This window comes from Barbus barbus (genome assembly GCF_936440315.1).
Source record: "Barbus barbus genome assembly, chromosome: 34".
Lineage (NCBI taxonomy): Eukaryota > Metazoa > Chordata > Actinopteri > Cypriniformes > Cyprinidae > Barbus > Barbus barbus.
Genome location: NC_136762.1, coordinates 14,378,681 through 14,400,953, shown reverse-complemented (window position 1 = coordinate 14,400,953; position 22,273 = coordinate 14,378,681). Strand labels below are relative to the sequence as shown.

At 35.1% G+C, this 22,273-nt stretch overlaps 1 protein-coding gene across 5 annotated transcripts in view; it reads left to right on the top strand.

The window, feature by feature from the left end:
* The window catches only part of LOC306854099 (rho guanine nucleotide exchange factor 12-like), a 57,184-nt gene extending 35,925 nt beyond the window's left edge, over positions 1-21,259 (top strand). For 4 of the 5 annotated variants that reach the window (XM_079391917.1, XM_079391919.1, XM_079391920.1 and 1 more), the window contains 27 exons: positions 1,039-1,137; positions 1,611-1,653; positions 2,367-2,472; positions 2,578-2,703; positions 3,872-3,904; positions 4,448-4,565; positions 5,227-5,326; positions 6,175-6,390; positions 6,483-6,606; positions 8,613-8,648; positions 9,042-9,184; positions 9,321-9,467; positions 9,547-9,632; positions 9,738-9,863; positions 12,164-12,278; positions 13,781-13,881; positions 14,249-14,326; positions 15,355-15,430; positions 15,509-15,676; positions 15,771-15,858; positions 15,948-16,025; positions 16,201-16,280; positions 16,368-16,553; positions 17,731-17,931; positions 18,074-18,294; positions 19,708-19,783; positions 19,897-21,259. In XM_079391917.1, the coding sequence (XP_079248043.1) occupies positions 1,039-1,137; positions 1,611-1,653; positions 2,367-2,472; positions 2,578-2,703; positions 3,872-3,904; positions 4,448-4,565; positions 5,227-5,326; positions 6,175-6,390; positions 6,483-6,606; positions 8,613-8,648; positions 9,042-9,184; positions 9,321-9,467; positions 9,547-9,632; positions 9,738-9,863; positions 12,164-12,278; positions 13,781-13,881; positions 14,249-14,326; positions 15,355-15,430; positions 15,509-15,676; positions 15,771-15,858; positions 15,948-16,025; positions 16,201-16,280; positions 16,368-16,553; positions 17,731-17,931; positions 18,074-18,294; positions 19,708-19,783; positions 19,897-19,907 (2,982 nt within the window). In that variant the 3' untranslated portion in view covers positions 19,908-21,259. The remainder of the gene's footprint in view (positions 1-1,038; positions 1,138-1,610; positions 1,654-2,366; positions 2,473-2,577; positions 2,704-3,871; positions 3,905-4,447; positions 4,566-5,226; positions 5,327-6,174; positions 6,391-6,482; positions 6,607-8,612; positions 8,649-9,041; positions 9,185-9,320; positions 9,468-9,546; positions 9,633-9,737; positions 9,864-12,163; positions 12,279-13,780; positions 13,882-14,248; positions 14,327-15,354; positions 15,431-15,508; positions 15,677-15,770; positions 15,859-15,947; positions 16,026-16,200; positions 16,281-16,367; positions 16,554-17,730; positions 17,932-18,073; positions 18,295-19,707; positions 19,784-19,896) is intronic. The other variant, XM_079391918.1, reaches the window with a different exon arrangement.
* Positions 21,260-22,273: the final 1,014 nt, after the last annotated feature.

Genomic DNA, 22,273 nt, shown 5'->3' with positions numbered 1-22,273 from the left:
TATGCTTTTCATGAGCGGAGGATCCAAATCTCAATACATTCATTCAAAAACGAAATTGTAGCATATGCAATATTTCACTAAAGTCTTCATGCATGTCACAAACTCTGATGTAATAACCAGTTGCACAATGAAAGCACAATAAACAACTCAAAAATCCAAACTGCATGTTTGGGTTAAGATGCACTGAGAAAAGTAATTTTTAATCAAATTTCAAAAAATTAAGAAGAAATTAATCAAAACAAACAAAAAACTAAACAAAATTTAATTAAATAGTCAAAATGGAATTTTTTTTTTATAAATTTGATGCCTGTTTGAGCAAAGTTATAGAGTTATGGATAAATATACACTACTGTTTAGGGATGGGACGATACACCTACCTCCCTATTCGATACTTACGTGCCGATACGATATGTATTGCGTTTTTTTTTTAAACAAACCAATTGATTTTTAAATCGTTTTAAAAAGAATCGCGATAGGTGAATCGTTTTTTTTTACTACCACCCCTACTACTGTTATGGATAAAGCTATGGGTAAAGATAAACTGCTGTTCAAAAAACATTTATTATGTCAGCGCCGATAGCCTTGTGGGCAGAGCTTCCTTCGGGCGTCCCGTGTTCAAAACCCAGCTCGCAGACCTTTACTGATCTCGTCCCCCCTCTCTCTCTCTCTCTCCAACTTAATTTCCTGTCTAACTACTGTCCTATCAAATAAAAGGCAAAAACGCCAAAAAAAAAAAAAAGGTTTTAAAAATAAAACCGTTGAAAATGTCACTTATTTGAAATAGAAATCTTGTGTGACATATGTCTTTACTGTCAATTTGATCAGTTTATTACATCCTTGCTGGATGAAATGATTAATAATATTAAAAAACTCCTGACCCCAAATATTTGAAACGTGGTGTTTACTTGTGACTATATCAGTATCATCAGTAATGTTTTATATTTAAATCAGGCAAACAAATTTACTAATCTTTCTCAAATTGCTGTTTATCACTGCTACTTACACACTTATTGCTATTTATCTCACTTCCCTCCACAGCTCTGCTACCTGTACGCTGACCTCTACAAACAGACCAACTCCAAAGAAACACGGCGGATCTTCATGGACTTCTTGACACTCTTCATAGACCGGGGGGCAGTAAGTGGAGCTTTTCACACATCATCTCTTCTCGCTCAAACCCGTCATTGTCTGCTCTGCCTTGGTATCATTTGGTCTGCGGGCAAGTGGAGGCAAAAGCCTGTATCCACCCAGATCAACTGTGCCTTTTGTCTTGAGAGGTGTGTGGAGGGTTACTCCTTTCCCAGCACCCTCAGGGTAAGGAAGCAAACACGCTCTCAGACAACCTTTTACCTCCACGGTCATCGCATATTGTTGTTCTTGAACTCTGTGTGTGTGTGTGTTTGTGATTGGGTGCGCGTCTTCCCTGCAGCAAACTTTGTTCTCTTTCTGCCAGATGGACGGGTAGTTAATTTTGAACTTGTGCATATCTTTTCCCACAGCTCTGCTGTTTTGTTACTTTGTTATTGTAGTGTTTGTAGTTGTTTTGCAGGAGAAAAAAAACTGCTGCTTTTGTCAGAAAGCCCTTTTTAATTTTTATTTTTATTCAACAGAATTTGAAAGTCGCTGTGCCTGAATCCATCTCCTCTGAGCTCGGTAAGCACAGTTAATTTTAGAAGCATCTTAATGGAAGCACAAACGTCTGTTGTTTGTGTGTTCATTTCAACATCCAACCACATAATCATTTCTCAGCCCTTGGTGGGAAACCTGCAATTGTTCAGAAAGCACAAATCCTGTTTAACATTCATGTTGACTCTTCGTGTAATTATGGATTTAGCTTCTGAAGGACTTGGTCACTCTGCCCGTGTCATGTTGACATTGCTTGAAAAGGCAACATGTTTAGTGACGCATACTGATGCCATTTCTGTTCATGCAGGTTGTTTACTGGTCATGTATGGGTGTGTATTTGTGAGAATTGTTTTTGTTTTGTATATACCTAGCTATAATTTGGGGCAAAATTATCCTTTGGGGACATCTGAGGATGTCCTCAATTGAAAATTGTTTTATAAATCATGCAAAGTGTTTTCTTTTAAATAAGATTCTGCTTTGTTTAAAGCAATTATTAATACATTTTTTATTAAAAAAACATGTTTTTCTATTATATCTCCCCATTTAATTTGTGTATGTGAGTCTGACATTGTCAGCATTGTCACAAAGACAGTAAAGCTTGGTCACCATGATCATTTGCTCAATAAACATACTGAAAAATGTTTTTTTTTTTTAAATGGAAAATATGAAAACTTAATCTTAAATTAATATAAACCTATGAAACATGTGACTACTAATTATTTGTGTGTACATGTTGTCAGAGCGGCGGAGACCAGAGCTGATTCCAGAGGAATTACACAGGCAATATATACAGACAATACGGGAAACTCTCCTTCCGGATGTACAGAGAAACTTGGAGGACTTCAGGTCAGGAATATAGATATTCTCATTTCATCACTAACCTGTGCTGCCACGTTGCACTCCTTCAGATTGACAGTAACACGTACAAAACAACTGCATCCACTCTTACAGGCAGAAGCGCAGTATGGGCTTGACCCTGGCTGATGTAGAGCTGTCTCGTCTGGACTCTGAACAGCTGGCTCTAGAGAAAGAGCGATCTTGCGCTGAAAACATCCTCTCCAAGATAGATGACGTTCTGTGAGAATTACACACAAATCACTTAAACAAAACAATATACTTTTTATCTGACCATTAATTTTTTCTTGACATTCATGACAATAATCTAGTTTTGCAATCTTTCATAGTCTTGCTATAGTAGCTATCAATAATATGTATGATTTAATCTTCAGTTGCAAAAATTTTATAATTTGAATCATGAATATGTATTAATATTAGTGCTGTCAAACAATTAATCGCCATTAATCGCATACAAAATAAAAGTTCTTGTTTACATGATGTGTACTGTGTATATTTATTGTATATATAAATACACACACATTCAGTATACATTTTGAAAATATATACTTATTTACATGTGTATATATATATATATGAATATAACTTACATTTTATGTAAATATATTTAATATATAAACATAACATATTTTTCTTAAATGTATACATGCATGTGTGTGTATTTAAATATACATAAATATACACAGTACACACATATATTACGTCAATAAAAACTTTTATTTTGGATGCGATTAATCACGATTAATTGTTTGACAGCACTAATTAATACACATATATAATTATTTGTTCTGAATCTGCTTGGCTTCAGTGGCTGTTTGGCTAAGACTTAAATGATAAAAAATAGTCTTCAAATGGATAAAAATATCATGTATTATCACCCTTTATTTATGAGTTTGATTTATGTATTTCAAATACATAAATATCAAAATACAAATTAAGTTAATAGACAGAAAAAAAGATTTGGCTAAATGATATTGATCTATATTATCAGAGCAAATACATAAATATCAAAATAAAAATGTAATAATGTCTATAGACTAAAAAAAAAATTAGAAATGATTTAGCTATATTGTTTACTAAAAATGCGGCTATATTATTTTCAAATAAAAAAGGCTTTGGCTATATAATTATCACCGTTTTAGCTCTTTAATTTATCCATTGCATTACAAATTCATAAATATCTTTGATAGACTAAAAAGATTTGAGAAATTATTTAGCTATATTGCTAAATAAACATTATTTAGCTTTTTTTTGTTCAACATTTTAACTTATTTAACGCTTTTCAGAGAAAATACGTAAATTTCAAAATATATTTTGAATATCCTACTCCACATACTCAAGATTGTCTGCTCAGCGACTGTTCTCCATCTTATACGCGTGTCTCTTTCAGGTTGACATCACAACCCGCAGAAGAGGAGAAATGGTGAGAATTTTTCATGTTTTCCTCCGGCAAACCTCATCCATAATGATCGACAATAAAGACATTAAGGATGAGGGTTATTTGATCGTGCGTAAAGATGTTGCGTTAGATTTGTTTGTAAATTGCCAGCCTGGGGTACGCCAGCATATTGACACTTGATACAAATACAAGATGCTGCAGAACAGAGCAATTTAACTTAATCTTCATGCATTTCCTACTCCTCATTTACCATACTCTAGGCAAACATATTTGAGATGCCATATGGAAACACCACAAGCCTGTATGATTTATGAATGTACAGGACATATGTGAGAAGATAGATGGTGAACTTGTGCGTGTGTGCACGTGAGTTTTGAGACATATGGCAGAAGGCACAATAAGATTGGAGTCATGTGGAACAGAAGGAGTTGGCCACATACAGCCAACAGCAAATCTAAATCTAAATGAAAGACTTCGATTCTCAACGCTGTGCTCTAGTTACTAAGCTTGGACAGGGAGTGAGAACCAGTTCAATTCAACCCTAATACACAGTTTTGTCTTTTCCAGCAACACCATACAGTATGTGATCTTTATGTACATGAAGCATCTCGGAGTTCGAGTGAAAGAGCAACGAAACCTGGAGTCCAAACGAGTTCGAATTAATTTTCTTCCTTCCAAACTAAGAGTATGTGTTTTCTGACACCTCAAATTTTCACAGCACGACCACATAACTCTGTTCCAAAACCTGACTTGCTGTTTACATAGGCAGTTACCTTCTGAGGGAACATTCTAATGGAAATTATTTTGACTGATTTGGAACATTCTTTGTAAAATACTTTGACATTAGTATAGTTTTATGTCAGCATATTAATCTAATAAATATAAAAATGGATAGCGCACACAAATTGATGTATTTTTTGGTTTTTGTTAGACAGTGTAAAAAATTATAAATAAAAAATAAAATAATGTATTACTACTGTGCTGTAAAATAAATGTAAGAAATTACATTTTTAAATATTTTACTATATTGCGCAGGAAGATTTTGTGGTCATGTTGAACGCAATGGAATCACATTGATATAAATCCATGAACACGATCCATGCAATCCATTTATAATGAACATTTTTCTCATCTTGTATGTATTGTGCAATTTAGCATGCTATGTAAATGATACATAATTAGTGTGGCATAATTGCGTTGCCTTCATGTCCGGAGCAGGCTTATAATGTCTGAAATACTCCCTCTGTAGGCAGTTTACTAGGTTATGGAACAAAGCAGTTGTCTTCTCAGTCTTCCCATGGCAAAGTCGTTACCCTGAGGACTGTTGTTTTATTCTTCCTGAACAGAAAAGCAAAACAGAGAAGGAAGGGGAGGAGAAACTAAAAAGGCCTCGCTTTCCCATCCGGGTGCCCCCGCGGTGGCCCAGTCGCGTCGATTCAGTACCATGTAAGTCTAATGCAAAGTTCTACAACCTGCAGCTATTGAAGACACAGGCTTTTTTTTCTTAAGGCTTTGAACTTTTTTGTGGATTCAAATCCAGTATTAACCAGTGGCTGGTTTGAAAAAAATGTACTGGACATATATTGTTTACAGCTGTGAAACGGTCTTTGATGTTATTTAATTAAAAACATATTAGACATATTAGTAGGCTTGGCTTGTTTTTTTGTTTGTTTTTAGTAAACATGTTAAAACACTGTCTGCATTTGTTTGTTAAAATGTTTATTCTGCCATCAAATATACACTACTGTTCAAAATTTTGACATAAGCACTGCTTTATTTAGCATATTAGCATTTAGAACATTTTATAGATTATATAGATAAATAAATAGATTTATTTTAATATCAAATAAATGCTATTCTTTTCTATTTCTATTCATCAAAGAATCCTGACAAAAATCATGGGTATCAAGGTTTCCACAAAAATATTAAGCAGCACAACTGTTTTCAACATGTTTGTAGAGCAGCAAATCAACATATTAGAATGATTTCTGAAGGATCATGTGACAAAATTCAGATTTACCTTCACAGGAATAAATTACATTTTAAATTATCTTACAATAGAATAAAGTTAAATTTGATCAAATAAATGCAGCATTGGTGAGCTTAAGAGACTTTCAAAAACATTTAAAAAATTGACCACAGACTTCTGGTAGTGTAGTAAATGTTAGGCCTGAAAGCTTGTGATTCCTGGCAAATTCTAAAAGCAGAAGACTTGTCCTCATTTTGCTTTCCTTCCTCTGGGTGGTGAGAGATTCATGTTGATGGCGAATCTTGTTTGGTGTGTGTTTGAGCAGCTGGGAGGGTCGGGGACAACATTAAGCATCGGCCTCAGAAGCAGATGTCTCAGCCAGCTTTGGGTGGGTCAGAGCTGATAGAGGGTGGACGTCTGCGGGGCAGTCAGTCTAGTGAGGGCTCAGACCTCCTACAGAGCCCGAGTTTGATCACCTCTCCCCCCTTCAGCGCCCCTTACGGCTCACTGTCAGACCCCTCGGGCAGGGACCCGGAGTTTAGTGAGTACTGCATCTCCATCTCATTCATCTGAGTGATCGTTCCTTTCATTTCCTGGATATGCCGTCTGAAAATGGCTCTTCTGTGTGCTCAGGTCCGTCTGCGTTGGTTCCCCGGCTCATTGATGGGCTGCAGTCTGGAGATGTGCTGGACAGCATCTACCCACCCTGTGACTACATCCCATACAACATGGACCAGCTAGATGAAGATGGAGACAGGTGCATGTTTAAAAGATTATGCAGCAAAGCATCTGTTTTTTTTTTTTTTTTTTCTGACATATTTCTAACATAGTCTTGATCTGTCTCAACGCGTGGTTACATTTACTGTTGTTTTGCTAAATTTTGTCAGCAGAATACAGCCAATTCATTAGATATGTCCTCAATTGTGACTAATGTATCACATGAGTGCAGAAAAGTTCATTCATGCATCTCTACACTCTTGACAATGGATTTTTTAATTTTCTGCCAGCAGAATTTTGTTGAAATTTCAATAATGTGACCACGCCTTTTAGTATCAATCGCTAATTCTTCAACTTCTTTTCTCACTATGTTAAAATGGATAGTTCCCCCCAAAAATTAAAATTACTTCATGATTTACTTGCCTACAAGCCATCCTCTGTGTATATGACTTTTTTCTTTCAGATGAATACAATCAGAGTTATATGAAAAAAATATCCTGGCTCTTTCAAGCTTTATAATGGCAGTGAATGGAGGTTGAGATTTTGAAGCCCAAAACAGTGCGTCCATCCATCATAAAAAGTACTCCACACGGCTGAATAAATGCTTTCTTGAAATGAAGCAATGCATTTTTTAATATAACTCTGATTGTATTCGTCTGAAAGAAGAAAGTCATATTCATATATAGGATGGCTCGAGGGTGAGTAAATCATGGGGTAATTTAAATTTTTGGGTGAACTATCCCTTTAAGGATAGTGTTGTATCAATTATCAGTAGATACTAGGGGTTTTCTTTTTTCTTTTCTTTTTTTGTACTTATTGATTGATATAGAATATTTAATTGTGCATGCTCTTGCGATTTTTACATTCTGAATACCTTTGCCACTCATTTAAAGTTAATATTTTAAATAATAAAAATTGAATAACACTGTTAAATATAAGCTTCATCAAATCTCAAAATGAATATCCATTTTTTTAAACTGGACATAATGTTGGGTTGTCAGGGTTTTTCCTGCATTGAAAATTTTTTGGCGGCTGCCAGAACAAATTTTTGTCCCGCCAAAGCCGTATTTTATTGATTCATGTTGATGAGTAATGTAAATGACTGCTGTGCTTGTGATGGCACGCATGTTAACTGAGGGAGAAAGAGCAGAGAGTCCTTACCCGAGAAAAAAAACTCTGGGCCTGTTTACACCTGGTCACTTCATGCGTTTTCTCTGTTTGGACGGCACATTCGGAGATTTATTTTGTTTTTTATTTTATTTTTTAAACCGAATTACCGGTGTTGTGAATTGTGCTTAAAAAAAAAAAAAAAAACATCTTCATCTTCTCACAAGCGTTCCGCACATGCAACTAACATAAAACACACTTTCAATAAAAGAAAAAGCTGTAACCTTAATAATAAGAAGAAGAAAAAATATTTAGCCTTAATAGTCCACAGTATAGCCTCAGGTTATTTAAATGACAATGTGTTGTTAAAATCATTTACTTTAGACTGAGTGAGGTGAAACCAGCCACAAAGCAGTTAGTTAGCCAGCTGCTGATTTTATTCAGATGTATGGTAGAAAATTAGACCACTAGTTAAATATAATCTTTTTAATGCTACTTTTAAATCCTTTTTCAATATTGATATAATTATAATTATGAGATCTAGCAAAGAAGGATCCTATCTTACAAAAATATGAAAGCCAGTTTTATTATATTCCCTGACAGTGGCAGTTTTTTTCTTTCATGAATAAATAATAAAAAATCACAAACTGTTTCTTTGCATTTATTTTAGTTATGGTCCATATTGGGTTCGCAGATCACGTGGGGAGGGTACTTCTTACTGTGTGTGTGGATGACCGTCAGCCACCACCGAAGACCTTTTTTGACCCAGGAAAAACCCTAGTTGTCTAAATTCATTTGTAGATTTTTTTTATTTATATGATATTAATATCAGCCATTTCTTGCTTATCCATAAAATGACTCATCGTATCATATCAGGATTTTAATATCAGTGTGGTCACTTTGTGTCAGTGAAGTGAGCAAGTATGTCCTGTTTTCCAGACTCCTTGATGGGGGCACACCTAAACTGAATAGAAGGTACTGGACGATCACCCACATCACTCTGTCCACTGTGTCCTAACCAGAAGCGACATGATAAAGTGACAATCGATAAAAGCTATTTCTTTTTTCCCTAACCAGCTGTAATGACGACATTTTCTCTATTTTGTGCTTGGCTGCCATGCTCATAGTGCAGTCTTATAAGTATCTACCACATTGAGCATCACAAATCAACTGATTGGCTGAGATTATACCAGTAGTTTCACAGTCTGAATAAAATGTTTTGCATTAAAATTGGTTAGAATACAGTGTTAACCCTCTTTTTGATAAGCTTCCTGTGTGTATGCCCTCTTATTGTGAATCAGCTCTCACATTCAGATACACATTGAGCTAATGAGGGTGTTAATCTGTGTACCATCTCCTCCCTCACAGGTTTGAAGAGCTGCAAAGTGAGGATGATCAGGGGAGTGATGTTTACTCTGATGTAGATCCTCCAAACTGGCAGCAGCTGGTCGGGCGTGATATTTTAGCAGGCCTGACACCTCACGAGATCAAGAGACAAGAAGTCATTAATGGTAGGATCTTGTTCGCTTTTCACTACATAAGTCAGACAGTTGCACATCAGATTTAACGTGCACAATGCATTGTTAGAGCTGCTGTTTTGGGTTTTGGTTTGCTTTTGAAGTAACTCTGTCTATCTGATGCTTGCAGAACTGTTCTACACGGAGCGAGCCCACGTACGCATGCTGAAGGTCCTAGACAGTGTCTTCTACCAGAAGCTCACCCGAGACAACATACTGCCCCCTGCTGACATCAAGAACATATTCACCAACCTGGAGGAAATCGTCCAGTTGCACAGTATGTTTTCTTCCAATCATTTTGTATTCCGATAAACCACCACGTTTCAGATCATGGCATCTGCTGTTTAAAATTTCAGTCAGGATAGCAGATCAAATGACAGCGATACGCAAGAAGAACGAGTCATCGGTCATCGACCACATAGGAGATGAGTTGCTGTCTTGGGTAAGGGCTCCTGTTTTGCTCGTATCCTTTGGCCGTTGTGGTAGGTCTTCTCTGGGTGATAAGACTCCCACACGCTCACAAATCCTCTGGCTTGTTGTTTTCTAGTTCAGTGATGGAGAGGAGGAGAAGATCAAGCAAGCAGTGGGCACTTTCTGCAGTAACCAGCCCTTCGCCCTGGAGCTCATCAAATCCCGGCAGAAGAAGGACCAGCGTTTCACCTCCTTCATGCAGGTGGGTCGAGACTCCTCGCTGGCCGCAGGGCCATGAGAGCTGCAGTTCACTTTGAGAGAGACTGTGTTTGGAGCACTACAGACACACAGTGCTGTTCAAAGTTTTGGGGTCAGTAAGATTTTTAAAAAAATCTTTTGAAAGTTTCTTATGCTCATCAACACTGCATTTATTTCATCCAAAAAAACTAAATTGATATGTTATTACTATCAGTAATAAATGTTTTCTACTTGAATATATTTTAAAATATAATATAACATTTTTACATTATTATAATTTTATAATTATATTATAAATAGATAAATTATTAAATATTATAATATTAAATATTTAAAATATAGAATTTTAAAATTATTACTCCAGTCTTTAGTGTCACCTGATCCGTCAGAAATCATTCTAATATGCTGATTTGATGCTCAAGAAACATTTCTTATTATTACGACGTGTTGAAAATAAGGTTTTTGCGCCTTAATATTTTTGTTGAAACTATGATGCATTTTTTTCAGTAGTGTTTGATTAATAGAAAGTTTAAAAGAATAGTTTATTTGAAATAAATATATTTTGCTGATTGAAACTATTCATTTCTTTAAAAAATCTTAATGACCCCAAACTTTTGAATGGTTGTGTAGATTTGCATGTTTCACAGAGTTGTTTTCGTTTTCCTTATTTAGGGCTGTCAAAGTTAATGTGTTGATGCATGTGATTAATTAAATAATGCTGGTAGCACATTTATTCACTTGACCGTTTCATTCTGTTGTGTATGTATTCTTTTAGGAGGAACAGAATGTGTGAAAATGTGTTAACTTATTTGAATTTGCAATTCAGTCATTTTAATTGCATTTTAATAAATTGACAGCCCTACTACTTTTACAGCAAATGGCAGGTTTGCTGTGTTGATAGTGTTACAGCAGAAGAGATGCATAATCTAAATATCTAAAGTAATCTCTGAATTGTTAATAGTATCAGCTTTGCCTGGCAGCCAAACATCAGAGAAAAGTAAGACAAAAGAGATTTTGTTTAATTGGAGCTATATTTGTAGGATATACTGTAGAATCTTGGAGATAAGAGTTTATGAACCCTTAGGCAGATGTAGTTGTGTAGAGCCTTGGGAGAGTTGAGAGCTTGTGTTTGCCTCTGCACTGTTTTTGTCTCATAGTAGAAGTGGATGCAGGGAACACAGAGAGTAAGACTTAAGATTTAACAACCTTTCCACACACACTGCATTTTCTGAAATCAACCGCGCTAATCTCTCCATTGAGAAAACTAGTGTGTAAGCACTAGAACATAAAGGTGTAATAAAAATGTCAAATCCACTGTTATGCTCATTATGCCAGCCAGGTGTATATTGGAGAAAATAGAGCTTTTTCACATCTTAAAGAAGCAGTTCACCCAAAATTGCTGTTGTTTGTTCACCTCCATGTTGTTCCAAATCCATTTGACTGAATTTCTGCAAAGGAACAGAAAAGAAGAATGTTCACGCTGCTCTTTTCATGTATTGAGAATTAATGTGACCAATGAGAATATAATATATATATATATATATATATATATATATATATATATATATATATATATATATATATATATATTAGTATACTATTATAGTATTTATTAATATTTTGAATTAGGTTTTATTTTATATTTTCAGTTTTCATTTTAAATTTAGTTTTAGTAATTGAATGTGCTTTTGACATTTTTATTAGTTTTATTTTTATTTCAGTGTTAGTTTCATTAATAGTACTATTTCAGATTGAACTTATTTCAGTTAGTTTCCAAAGGCATCATTTCTAATTAGAATTTTTTTTTATCTAATTTGTCATTTATTGTATGTTTTATTTCAGCTTTATTTAAAAAATAATAATAATAATTTGGTCAACAATAACAAATCTGGTATAGAAAAGAGCAGCATAAACATTCTGCCAAACAACTCCTTTTGTCATCTACAGAAGCAAAAGTCATACAGGTTTGGAAAAAGATGAGTGAATAAATGATGATAGTATATACATTTTTGATTGAAATGTCCCTCTGATGAAGTGACAGTATATTTACTGATTTCAGAGATGTATTGTGGTTGTTTACCAAGACATTAGTGATTCCAGTTACCTTGCTGATGGATCACAATGTTGTGACTTGCAGAGGATTACTTTCTCACTTGAATGAAGGATAAAACCCACACTGAAGTGTATTATTCATGATATAACAAGGAAATATGCAAAAGATTAGGGAGGATTTTGTTGTGGATTTGCATGTACTGCTGTCCTCAATTTCTTCTTTCATTGTCCATTTATCTGTACCATCTACAGGAGGCTGAAAGCAATCGACTGTGTCGACGATTACAGCTAAAGGACATCATCCCTGCAGAGATGCAGAGGTTCACCAAGTACCCCTTACTGATGGACAACATTGCCAAGTACACAGGTATTTTCCTTCTCCATGCATCCATTCTTTTTAAAGCATTGCATTGCAGTGAGGTTTACATTAAAGTTAAATAAATGCTTGTTCTACTCAATATTTAAACCAAATTCACCTCAAAAAATTTAAAAACAAAATGGCAATGTTTAAGATTGACATCCAAGTTTAATAACAGATGTGACTCCTGTTCTCCTGTGCGCTTAAACAGTTGGAGAACGAGGGAGAACATCTGTTCTGTCATTTTCTGTAACCCGAAAGGGCTTGTCAATCATAGCATTGTTGATTGACAGCAAAAAAATAATCTGTGACACTCTCACCTCATGCCATAGGTATGTCTGTGATGTGACGGACAGCTAGTTGTCGACTGGAACAACTAAACTCATTAAAAATTCAGTTGTAATTCCTGAATATTTTGAGGAAGTCACTTCCGTTATTGAATGCAGTTGACCATGTTCTGTACTCTGTACAACTCAACTCTGTACAAAACCTCAAGACAACCGTTATTTTCAACACTGATAAGAAGACATGAAGAAATGTTTTCATGAGTGGCTTATTGGAATGATTTCTGAAGGATCATGTGACACTGACGACTGGACTAATTATGCTGAAAATTCAGCTTTGCATTATAGTGAGAAATTACCATTTAAAATATATTAATATATTATATTTTAAAATAAACTATCATTTTATAAGATATTTTATACTATTATAGTATTTATTAATATTTTGAGAATATTTTCAGTATATATTTTCAATTTAGCTTTTTTTGTAATTTTTATTAGTTTTTCTGTATTTTTGTATCATAAATTACAATTTAAAATAAGTATTTTAAATTGAAATATTTCAAAATAAACTAAACTTATTTATTAATACAATTATTTATTTACATACGTTCATACAAATCTATATTATATAGTTTTTTTTTTATACAAAACTATATGCAGATTTGTTTTTTATTTCTTATTATATATGTTGTCATTTTGTAAAATATTTTGATTTTCACAGATCCCCATCACCCCCTTGCAATCCCAAAATTTTTGGGAAAATTAAGGATTAATTCTTGAAATATTTGTGGGAAGAGTGTGTATGTTTGACAAATAAGAAGTCAGACCCTCACCTTTATTGTGTTGGCAATTCAAAAAGTGTGTGCTGGCTGGACACCAACCATTTGTAAATTAGAGCTATGCCAGCTCTTAAATCCCCATTATTATTCTGAAATGTTCTGAAGTGGGAACCGCACACTTTCAAAGCGTCTCTCACATTATTTGGCAGACGTGTTAAATTGTGGCTCACTTGGCATTGTCAGAGGAAAGCAATAAATGTAAAGTATAACTAGCGATTAAGGAGGAGGTGATTCTCCTCATATTCATCGGCACTTGGCAATAGTCTCAGTGGAGGGCACTAGAGGAAATGGAGGGCACTTGGCTGGCCAGGATGTTCTTAAAGAGTTGATTAGTCTCTTCTTGAAATGTGTGTGCATGTACGTTATATATCATCTTTACCGACAGATGAGTCAGAGGAGAAAGACAAAGTGAGACGAGCAGCCGAATGCTGTCGACACATTCTCAGCCACGTCAACCAGTCTGTGAAGGAGTCTGAGAATAAACAGGTAAGCCGTGCTGCCACTCACTCTCCTGGCTCGAGGTAGGCAGACTTTATAGCCCCAGGTCAGCTTAAAGAAAAGACTGGAAAACCAAAACTTAATGATTGTCAGCATTCATCTTTAGGTTAAAATCTTCCAGGTCCTCTAACATCAGCCCTGAAACTGCTCTTAGAGTAGAAACAGGATGATGCAATCTGCTGGAGATCATTTATAAGAAAATTCATTAAAAATCTCATCTTCTCCAGCATCTACAGTGTATTTCATAAACGATTACAGCTTTAAAGGTTTTTTGTTTGGTTGCTAAATTCATAAGAGGTCAGCCAATGTTAATGGATTCTTCAGCATAAATATGTATTTTGTTTGAATCCCACAGAGACTGGAGGACTACCAGAGACGCCTGGACCTCTCTTCCCTCAAGCAGAGCGAGAACCCCATGATCTTAGAGTTCAAGGTTAAGTGCTTACCATATAGATTTGTCTAGGTTTTTTCCTAGAAAACTGTATTTGAGAAGCAGAGAATAGCAGGTTATCCCACCAGTTTCATGTGGATCAACGTCAATCATATGTGTGTGTCTGAGATTCATTTTTAGGAAGACAACATCGTGAGGAGCTAAAATCAAGTTGTGTATTTATTCAGACAGACAAAAATATGGTTTTCTTGGCATCCTTTTAGATTCTGTAGCTTGGAAAATTTACAAACTTAGTCCAAACCCAATCCATATTATGGTTTCAAATTAAATTAAAAATGGGTTTTAAAGTGTTTCAGTCTAAACCATTTGATCAAATTTAAAGCTTTTATTATTCAGGACATGACATGACTGGAAAAGTTTTATTAATGTATGATTAATATTTAGTATATTATTAATATTTTGAATGAGCTTTTGTATTTTTTTATTTTAGTTTGTTTTTATGTGCTTTTGTCAGTTTTATTAGTTTTTTTTAAATACCTCTATTAAGCTTTATTTTTATTTCATCTTTAGTCATTTTAGTTTGACTAAATTTTAGTTGCCAAGGCAACCTTTCTCATTTTCCCTTAAGTTTTTATTCTGTAGTATTTAAATGTTATTTTATTGAACTAAAAAGGTAATAGTTTTTGGTGCTAGCATTCATAATTGTATTTTGTGTTTGACTCAGAGTTAGGAAGTTTTTAACATTTAATTTTGATCTTTGTTAACAGATTAAAACTATTCTATTGGGTTTTAATTTTTACATCTCTCTGATTGAATAGCATCAATAAAAAGAGTTAAAACTAAAAAGTAATAGTTTTAAATTTTGAATTTACCCTTTAACGCTCACAACATTTATTACCCTCTCTGAAAATGTGGATCCAGTTTCATTTATTTGATTTGTCAGTGTAAACAATTAGTCGATCCACATAATAATCAGATTTGAAGAGCATACTGTATGAATAAAACAGTAAGTCCTTTCTACAACGAGGATTTTAAGGATGCAAGTTACTCATTCATGTCTTGTCCCACAGAACCTGGATCTCACTAAAAGGAAGATGGTCCACGAGGGTCCTCTGTCCTGGAAGATTAACAAAGACAAAACTATTGGTAAGCCACTGCTCTCAAACTTCCCAAAAGCTTGCTTTTTTGATGATTGTATAATAACACTAGTGTTTTTGCCTCTAGAGCTGTATACTTTACTCCTGGAAGACATCCTGGTGTTGATGCAGAAGCAGGATGAGCGTTTTATTCTCAGGTGTCACAGCAAGAACCTCGCAGGAACGGCTGACACGAAACACATATTCAGTCCCATCATCAAACTCAGCACTGTGCTGGTGCGCTCGGTGGCGACAGGTGAGCGTCTGACTTCTCATTAGTCCCATACACACTTCCCCCACATATATTTCAAGAATTAATCCTTACAGGGTTCCTTGATTTCCCCACACAGATAACAGATCATTCTTTGTGATCTCCATGTCCAAAAACGGAGCTCAGATTTATGAGCTGATGGCACAAACAGTGTCCGAGCAGAGAATGTAAGTTTTCATCACTTCTCTCTTTCTCGTGTTTCTGCAATCCACTACTTTATAGTTTATAGAGCAGCGTTAATTGTCTTTTATATCAGGTGGCAACGGCAGATTGCTCAGAGGGCAGATGTTATAAACGCCAAACCCCACAGCATCATTCCTTTGCCTCAGCACGAGTGAGTTCCTCTCTACTTACTACTTAATTTAGATCATTTTTATGTTTGATTTTTAAAATATTGGTCTGGGACGAGAGTAACAATAAAATCTATGCATAAAATGCATTAGAATGTAGCAAATTTAAACGATAAAGGCCTTTACCTTACATACTGTAACTGTTCCTTTATGTTCTAGTGGAGACAGAGACGGTGTTGAGTTAAGCAAGTTCAGCAAAGGCTCTGAACGGATCTCCACAGGAAGCATCCAGTCCGCAGGTAGCTGTGCATGTACAGACGCTCCTCTGATTGTAAAAGTGTTGATTGCCACCATACTCAACTCAAGACTTCATCATCTGTCCTCAGAGAAAGACAGTGAATTTTCGCCTACGGCAGCCCTGCGGGATTGTGTCCCGGAAGCCAACCCTGGGGAAGAGGACCAGGTCCCGAGAGCTGGCAGGGATGGCTCGTATCTGGACTCTGAACTCTTGAACGGCAGGGACGCAGACTCTCAATCTTGTTCGTCTAAAGCAGATGAGGCCCTTAAAACCTGTAAGAATGCTTTTGAACTGCATTACCTTACAAACGCATCCTTTTCATATCATGTTTTATTTTTGACAAATAATAAATGTGAAATAATCATTTACATAATAAATTATGCTTGCCAAACATCTTAACAATGCCAGATTCCTTGAGTTAAAACTACTGTGCCTGTTTGTTTTGGCTTGTCCTCAGCATTGGGAGGCAGATGTCTTTGTGCTGCCAACTCAAGAAACTGACAACTCAGCCTCTATAGATTAAAAAAAAAACTCCAGGAAAGACTTATTTATTTTTAAAATTGTATTTTAATTAGTTCAGTATCTAACAATAGAAGACTTTTAAGATCTTGTACTTTTGCTTCCTAATGGGATTCACTTCTGCTGAAAACAATAAATATGTGAACTTGGGATCATCTCTGTTTTAACATGAAGCTTTATGCAATTTATAAGAGGTCAACATGGGTCTTTTGGTATCTGAGCATCATGTTGGGAAGCAGTTTGTTTTAGTAGTAGGACTCATTTCTGCAAATCAGTTCCCTTGAACAGTTTGTTTCAGCGAACTGATTAAAAAACCCACATTGTAAGCCCAGTGTGGTGTATTTCATGCTCTAATATGTTCAAATAAATCCATAGATAGGTGCATATTCCCTTTTTTGTTAAAGGGATAGCCCACTCCAAATGTTGGTAACCAAACCGTTTTGGTTCCCATTGACTTCCATTATATGAACAAAAAATATAATGGAAGTCAATAGGAACCAAAAGTGTTTAGTTACCAACATTCTTCAAATTACCTTTTTGTGTTCTGCAGGGAAAAAAAAGTAATAGAAGTTTGGAATGACATGAGGCAAAAATGACATTTTTAATTTTTGGGTGGACTGTCACCTTAATAAATCATTTTTATTATAATTCCTATTGTAACAGTTTGTTGCAGCAAAGATTCAACTTATAAAATATAGTCGTCATTCTGATTCAGTTAGATTTATGAACAAATAAGACTGATTTTGTGAAGCAGTTTAACCAGCTCAATTAAAAGTCTATACATTTTTAGTTTTCTTGGTAACATCAGTTATAAATGGGGTCTCAATATCACGCTTGTCCTGTATGTTATGTAATCAGCGTCTTCATTTCAGGTTGTTTTGAGGTAGTGGATCATTTAATAAGGTCTGTGTACACGTCATGCTCTTTTTCAGTGGCGGCGCTGAAGCAGGTGCTTGTGACTCAGCTGATGGCTCAGGATGAGGGTGAGAGATTGTGTCGATCGGCTGGCAGTCGTCTTCTCAGGACCACCTCTCTACGCACACCGGTGGAGCACAGCTCCACTCGCACCCCTAGTCGAGCTCAGGACTACACCTCTGGAGATACGGGCTTCTACGAGTGCCCAGAGGACTACGGTGAGTGTTTGACCAAGAAAGTCTCCTGTCCTGAGTTAATGCTGGTTTATATGGAGAGGTGGAATGTCAAGATGTGGCATGGTGGGTAGTACACATGCTCCGATATCCAGGTGTCCTGGCTGATTGTAGTTGTGCTTTCCAGCAGCTTACCTGGTCCTGGAGGGGTACGGTGGCCCAGGCGAGAGCAGTACAGATGACGACATTCAGGTCCGGGGAAAGGAGTCGAGTTTGGCCCACAGCTGTGCTGCTGACTCGGGCATCAGCCTCAAGTTCTCCTCACCCTCCTCAGGCAGCACGTCCCGCCTCAGCAGAGAGGTCCTCTCACATCTACGCTGCCTACAGGCCAACCTCAACCACCTCAAGGTCTGTCTGCTCTCACCACTCTCTGAATTTTAGGGCTCCACAATATATTAAATATTCACCATATACTCGTGATTGTTTTGTTGGCTATATAAAATGTGATCTTGATGATTTTAGTGCACTTTTTTTGAGGCCATTCAATTCTTAAAGTCAGTCATTAGACTAGTCTTGTCATTTGCGATATGGGAACATCAGGTTTTTTTGGAGCAAATTTTTTGCTAAATGTTTTTTTTTTTATATATATAGTTCATACATTTTAGCCACTATACTGAATTTGTATGAATGATACAGATCAGATTTTTGTCTAAGAACCAATATGTAGAAGTAATTTAATTTTTTTTGTTGTAATTTATTAATTTTTGCAATTATTATTATTTTTAATATATGCACAAATGTGTGTATATATTACAAAATAAAATCAGTTTTCAAAATTGTATACGTTTATTTTATTTAAATGTATTTATTTATACATACATACACACACACACACACACACACATACATACATACATACATATACATATATAATAATATATATATATATATATTATTTAATGATCTTTATTACATTCATAATAATTGTATCACTGTTCATGACTTAATAATCATAATTATACATAATGTATATGTATATTATTTAATAAAACAAAACAATTACATTTATTAATACAATAATTAATTTTAATGATTCATAAATAATGTATTGTTGTTAATGATTTTATAATTGTAATATATTATATTTACATTATAAAAATGTTGTTTATAATTAACAATACAATTATTAATTATATTCATTTAATGATCATCATTGTCAATAAATATAAATAATATAATAATTAGTGCTGTAAAGCGATTAATCGCACCCAAAATAAGTTTGTTTGCATAATATATGTTTGTGCTGTGTATATTCATGTATATATAAATACACACATGCATGAAAAAAATTATTTATTATATTTGTTTATATATGAAATATATTTATATATAATATAAATTATATGAATATAAATATATACCTGTAAATGCATGTAAATATTTTCAAAATATATACTGTATGCATGTGTATTTATATATACATAATAAATATACACAGTACACACACATTATGTAAACAAATGTATTTTGGATGTGATCAATCGCTTGACAGGATTAATTAATTTAAATAATTTATATATATTTGTTTTTATTCTCATTTGAAGCTATTGTTTAAGAAATAGCTGTTTGAAAAATTTGGTAATTATCCAAATAATATATCAAATAATAACTAATAACTGGATGTTGCTATTTATTTATTTATTACTAGACTTAATATTAAAGAAACTGTTTTTGACGTTTATTAATGATTATCAGTATTTCTTTACTTTTAGGCTTTTTAAGCATCAAGCAATTTGAATAATAACTTGTATTGTTTTTCAGGAGATGGAAACAAAGTATTATAATCTACTTCGCCAAAGGCCTGTTGGGTCAACCGCAGATACGGACGAGAGCAGAGGTAACGTGAACACCACTGTGACTGCTAAACATTTCAGATTACACAGCCTTTGACTCAAGAGTTTCTGTTTCAGGATTATTCCATCACTCTGATCTGTCTCATTCCTCCCACAGATAAGAAATAGAGTGGCAGAAGTTCCCGGCTCCTGTGATGACGGGGGCATCGCTTCTATCCGTAACATGCTCCGCGCATGCCTGTCTTCCTCACTGCTGAACACCTCCATCCAAAAATGAGGGGAATATTCTAACAAGGCCTCTCGCTTCTGTCAGCACTCGTCAATTAGGGAAGACGGACTGTCTCCTCTCAGCCTTACCTGTCCCGAGTACATGTCCTCATTCCAACGAACGTGGGCAGCCCAGTCTCTTCTCCTTCCCCAGCAGTCCTAGCTAGAGAAAGGAGAACTATACCAAAATGTACAAAGTTGTGCGTTTAGAAAATATATAAGCTGAGAAAGGATTTTTTTAACTAATAATGTATTAAGCTGTTTTCTTTTTTTAAATCCCAAGATGTATTTATTTTTCCTTTTAGTGTTTTCCATGTTTCTCGCATGCTTTTGGCTGTTGAAACTCTTAAGCTGTCTGTCGCTGTAGGCTCCAGTGTGAGTGAACAGGGCGAGCGCTCCAGAATTCAGACTCTTTTCTCCCTTACAATTTTTACGCGTGGAAGCCCAAATCTGTGCAGTACATAAAGAGAAGTTTTTGCTCAAGGCCTCCCTCAGTTACTCCAGCCAGCTGACATTCCTCCCAGAGCCCTGGACTGAGTCATTCGCCCCTGAGACCCTCCTGCTGAGATAAAGAGAGGATGGAGCTCAGGCTCTCTTGGTCTGCAGCTACATTTTGATGAGTGCAAAAAGAGAAGATTGGCCATCAGGATTGAAGGTGATGCAAAACCTGGAAATAAAGATGCAATGACAAAACCTTTGTTCTGATCAATTTTGGCAGTTTTTTTAAAATGCAGGCATATGAGTGCATGTGCTGGAAGGTTCGTGATAGCTTGTCAATCAAAACTGCATAACTGCAACTCACTATTGTGATTGTCCTTTAACATGGACAAGAGGAGTTGAGAAATAGTATGTGATTTCGGTCAGAAAAAATGGTTGAGTAGTTTCATATTTCTTTTTCTTCACAAGACGACAGGAAGCTTTTTAGCATTAGTGCTACTAAATGGAGAGCAAAGATTGCGAGCATAATTAATGCTCTAATTATGTGCTGCCATAGAGAATGATTGGAAATTGAGTTTGTTTTTGAAGTCGTGCAAGCCTGTCTCCTCATAAACCAGCTAAATGAGTTGTGTTTTCTGGCAAGCTTTATCGTTGTTCTTCATCAAGGGTACATAAATTTGGTACCAACTAAATTGTACAGTCATCATTCACCGTTACAGCGTTTTATGATCAATACCAATTTGCTTCTGCCATGATTCTTTCCTTGACACACCCAGTGTGTGAATTAAACACTGACTGTCGGTGTGATGAATCTTTATAGTACTTTCTGTGAGGGATTTTGGAGTAAAGTCTAAGGTTTGGCTTTTGGGACCCGTAGTCTTTAAAATCTTACATAAAGAATATTTTAACAAAATGATTTTATTTTGTTTGGAATAGTAAGTGAATCTATAGTAATGTTAGAAAACGTAACTTTATATATATGATGTAGTGATCTTAACTGCAAGGCTTCGGGCTGCTTACTGTTGTTATGGTTATCTATTCAGATGATTGCGAATATATTTAGTGCTATATGAAAATACTAGAGGATTAATTATCCGATGTTTCATCACGATACGATCTCTGACATAGATTCGCCACGCCATAGATTCAATACCTCAAAACATGGCGCGATACGATAACTAATTGATTAGATTCAGGGGCCTGTGATCAATATATATCTATTGCTATTATTATGTGCTTGTTTTACACAAACAGTTAAACCTTTTATTCATTTACCAATGCAACCAAAATATAACTGACATTTTAATTGATAATTGTAAATTCCGATTGGGGCATACAGACTACCTTATTATTACACGATTACATATTATTCACACAGTAGCAATAAATTATTCTTAATTTATTGATTCTACCTAATTCTTTTTCATCTTTTAAATTTTTCCTTTTTAAAACAGCCTACTGCTTATATTCTTATATTATATTTTGTGAAACTCAGTCATGAGTCAGGTGGCTGTAATTGCACCAAAAATTGAGAGGCCCCACTGCGTTGGATTTACAAAAACCATTTCAATTTTAAGAAGTGCTTTCTAAACATGTCAACATTGCATCAACTACTGATGAACACATTGTTTATTTGAGTTATCATTAAATTTACTTGAAATATTGAGATTTTAAGGTAATAAGTTAATAACTGACACATGTTGACTGTTCTCTGAAGTTGGTTTAAAATCAATGACATGATTATGATTTAATTAACTATTAATATATTGTGTAATGCACTTCAAGTGAAGTGAAGTGGCATGTGGCCAAGTATGGTGACCCATACTCAG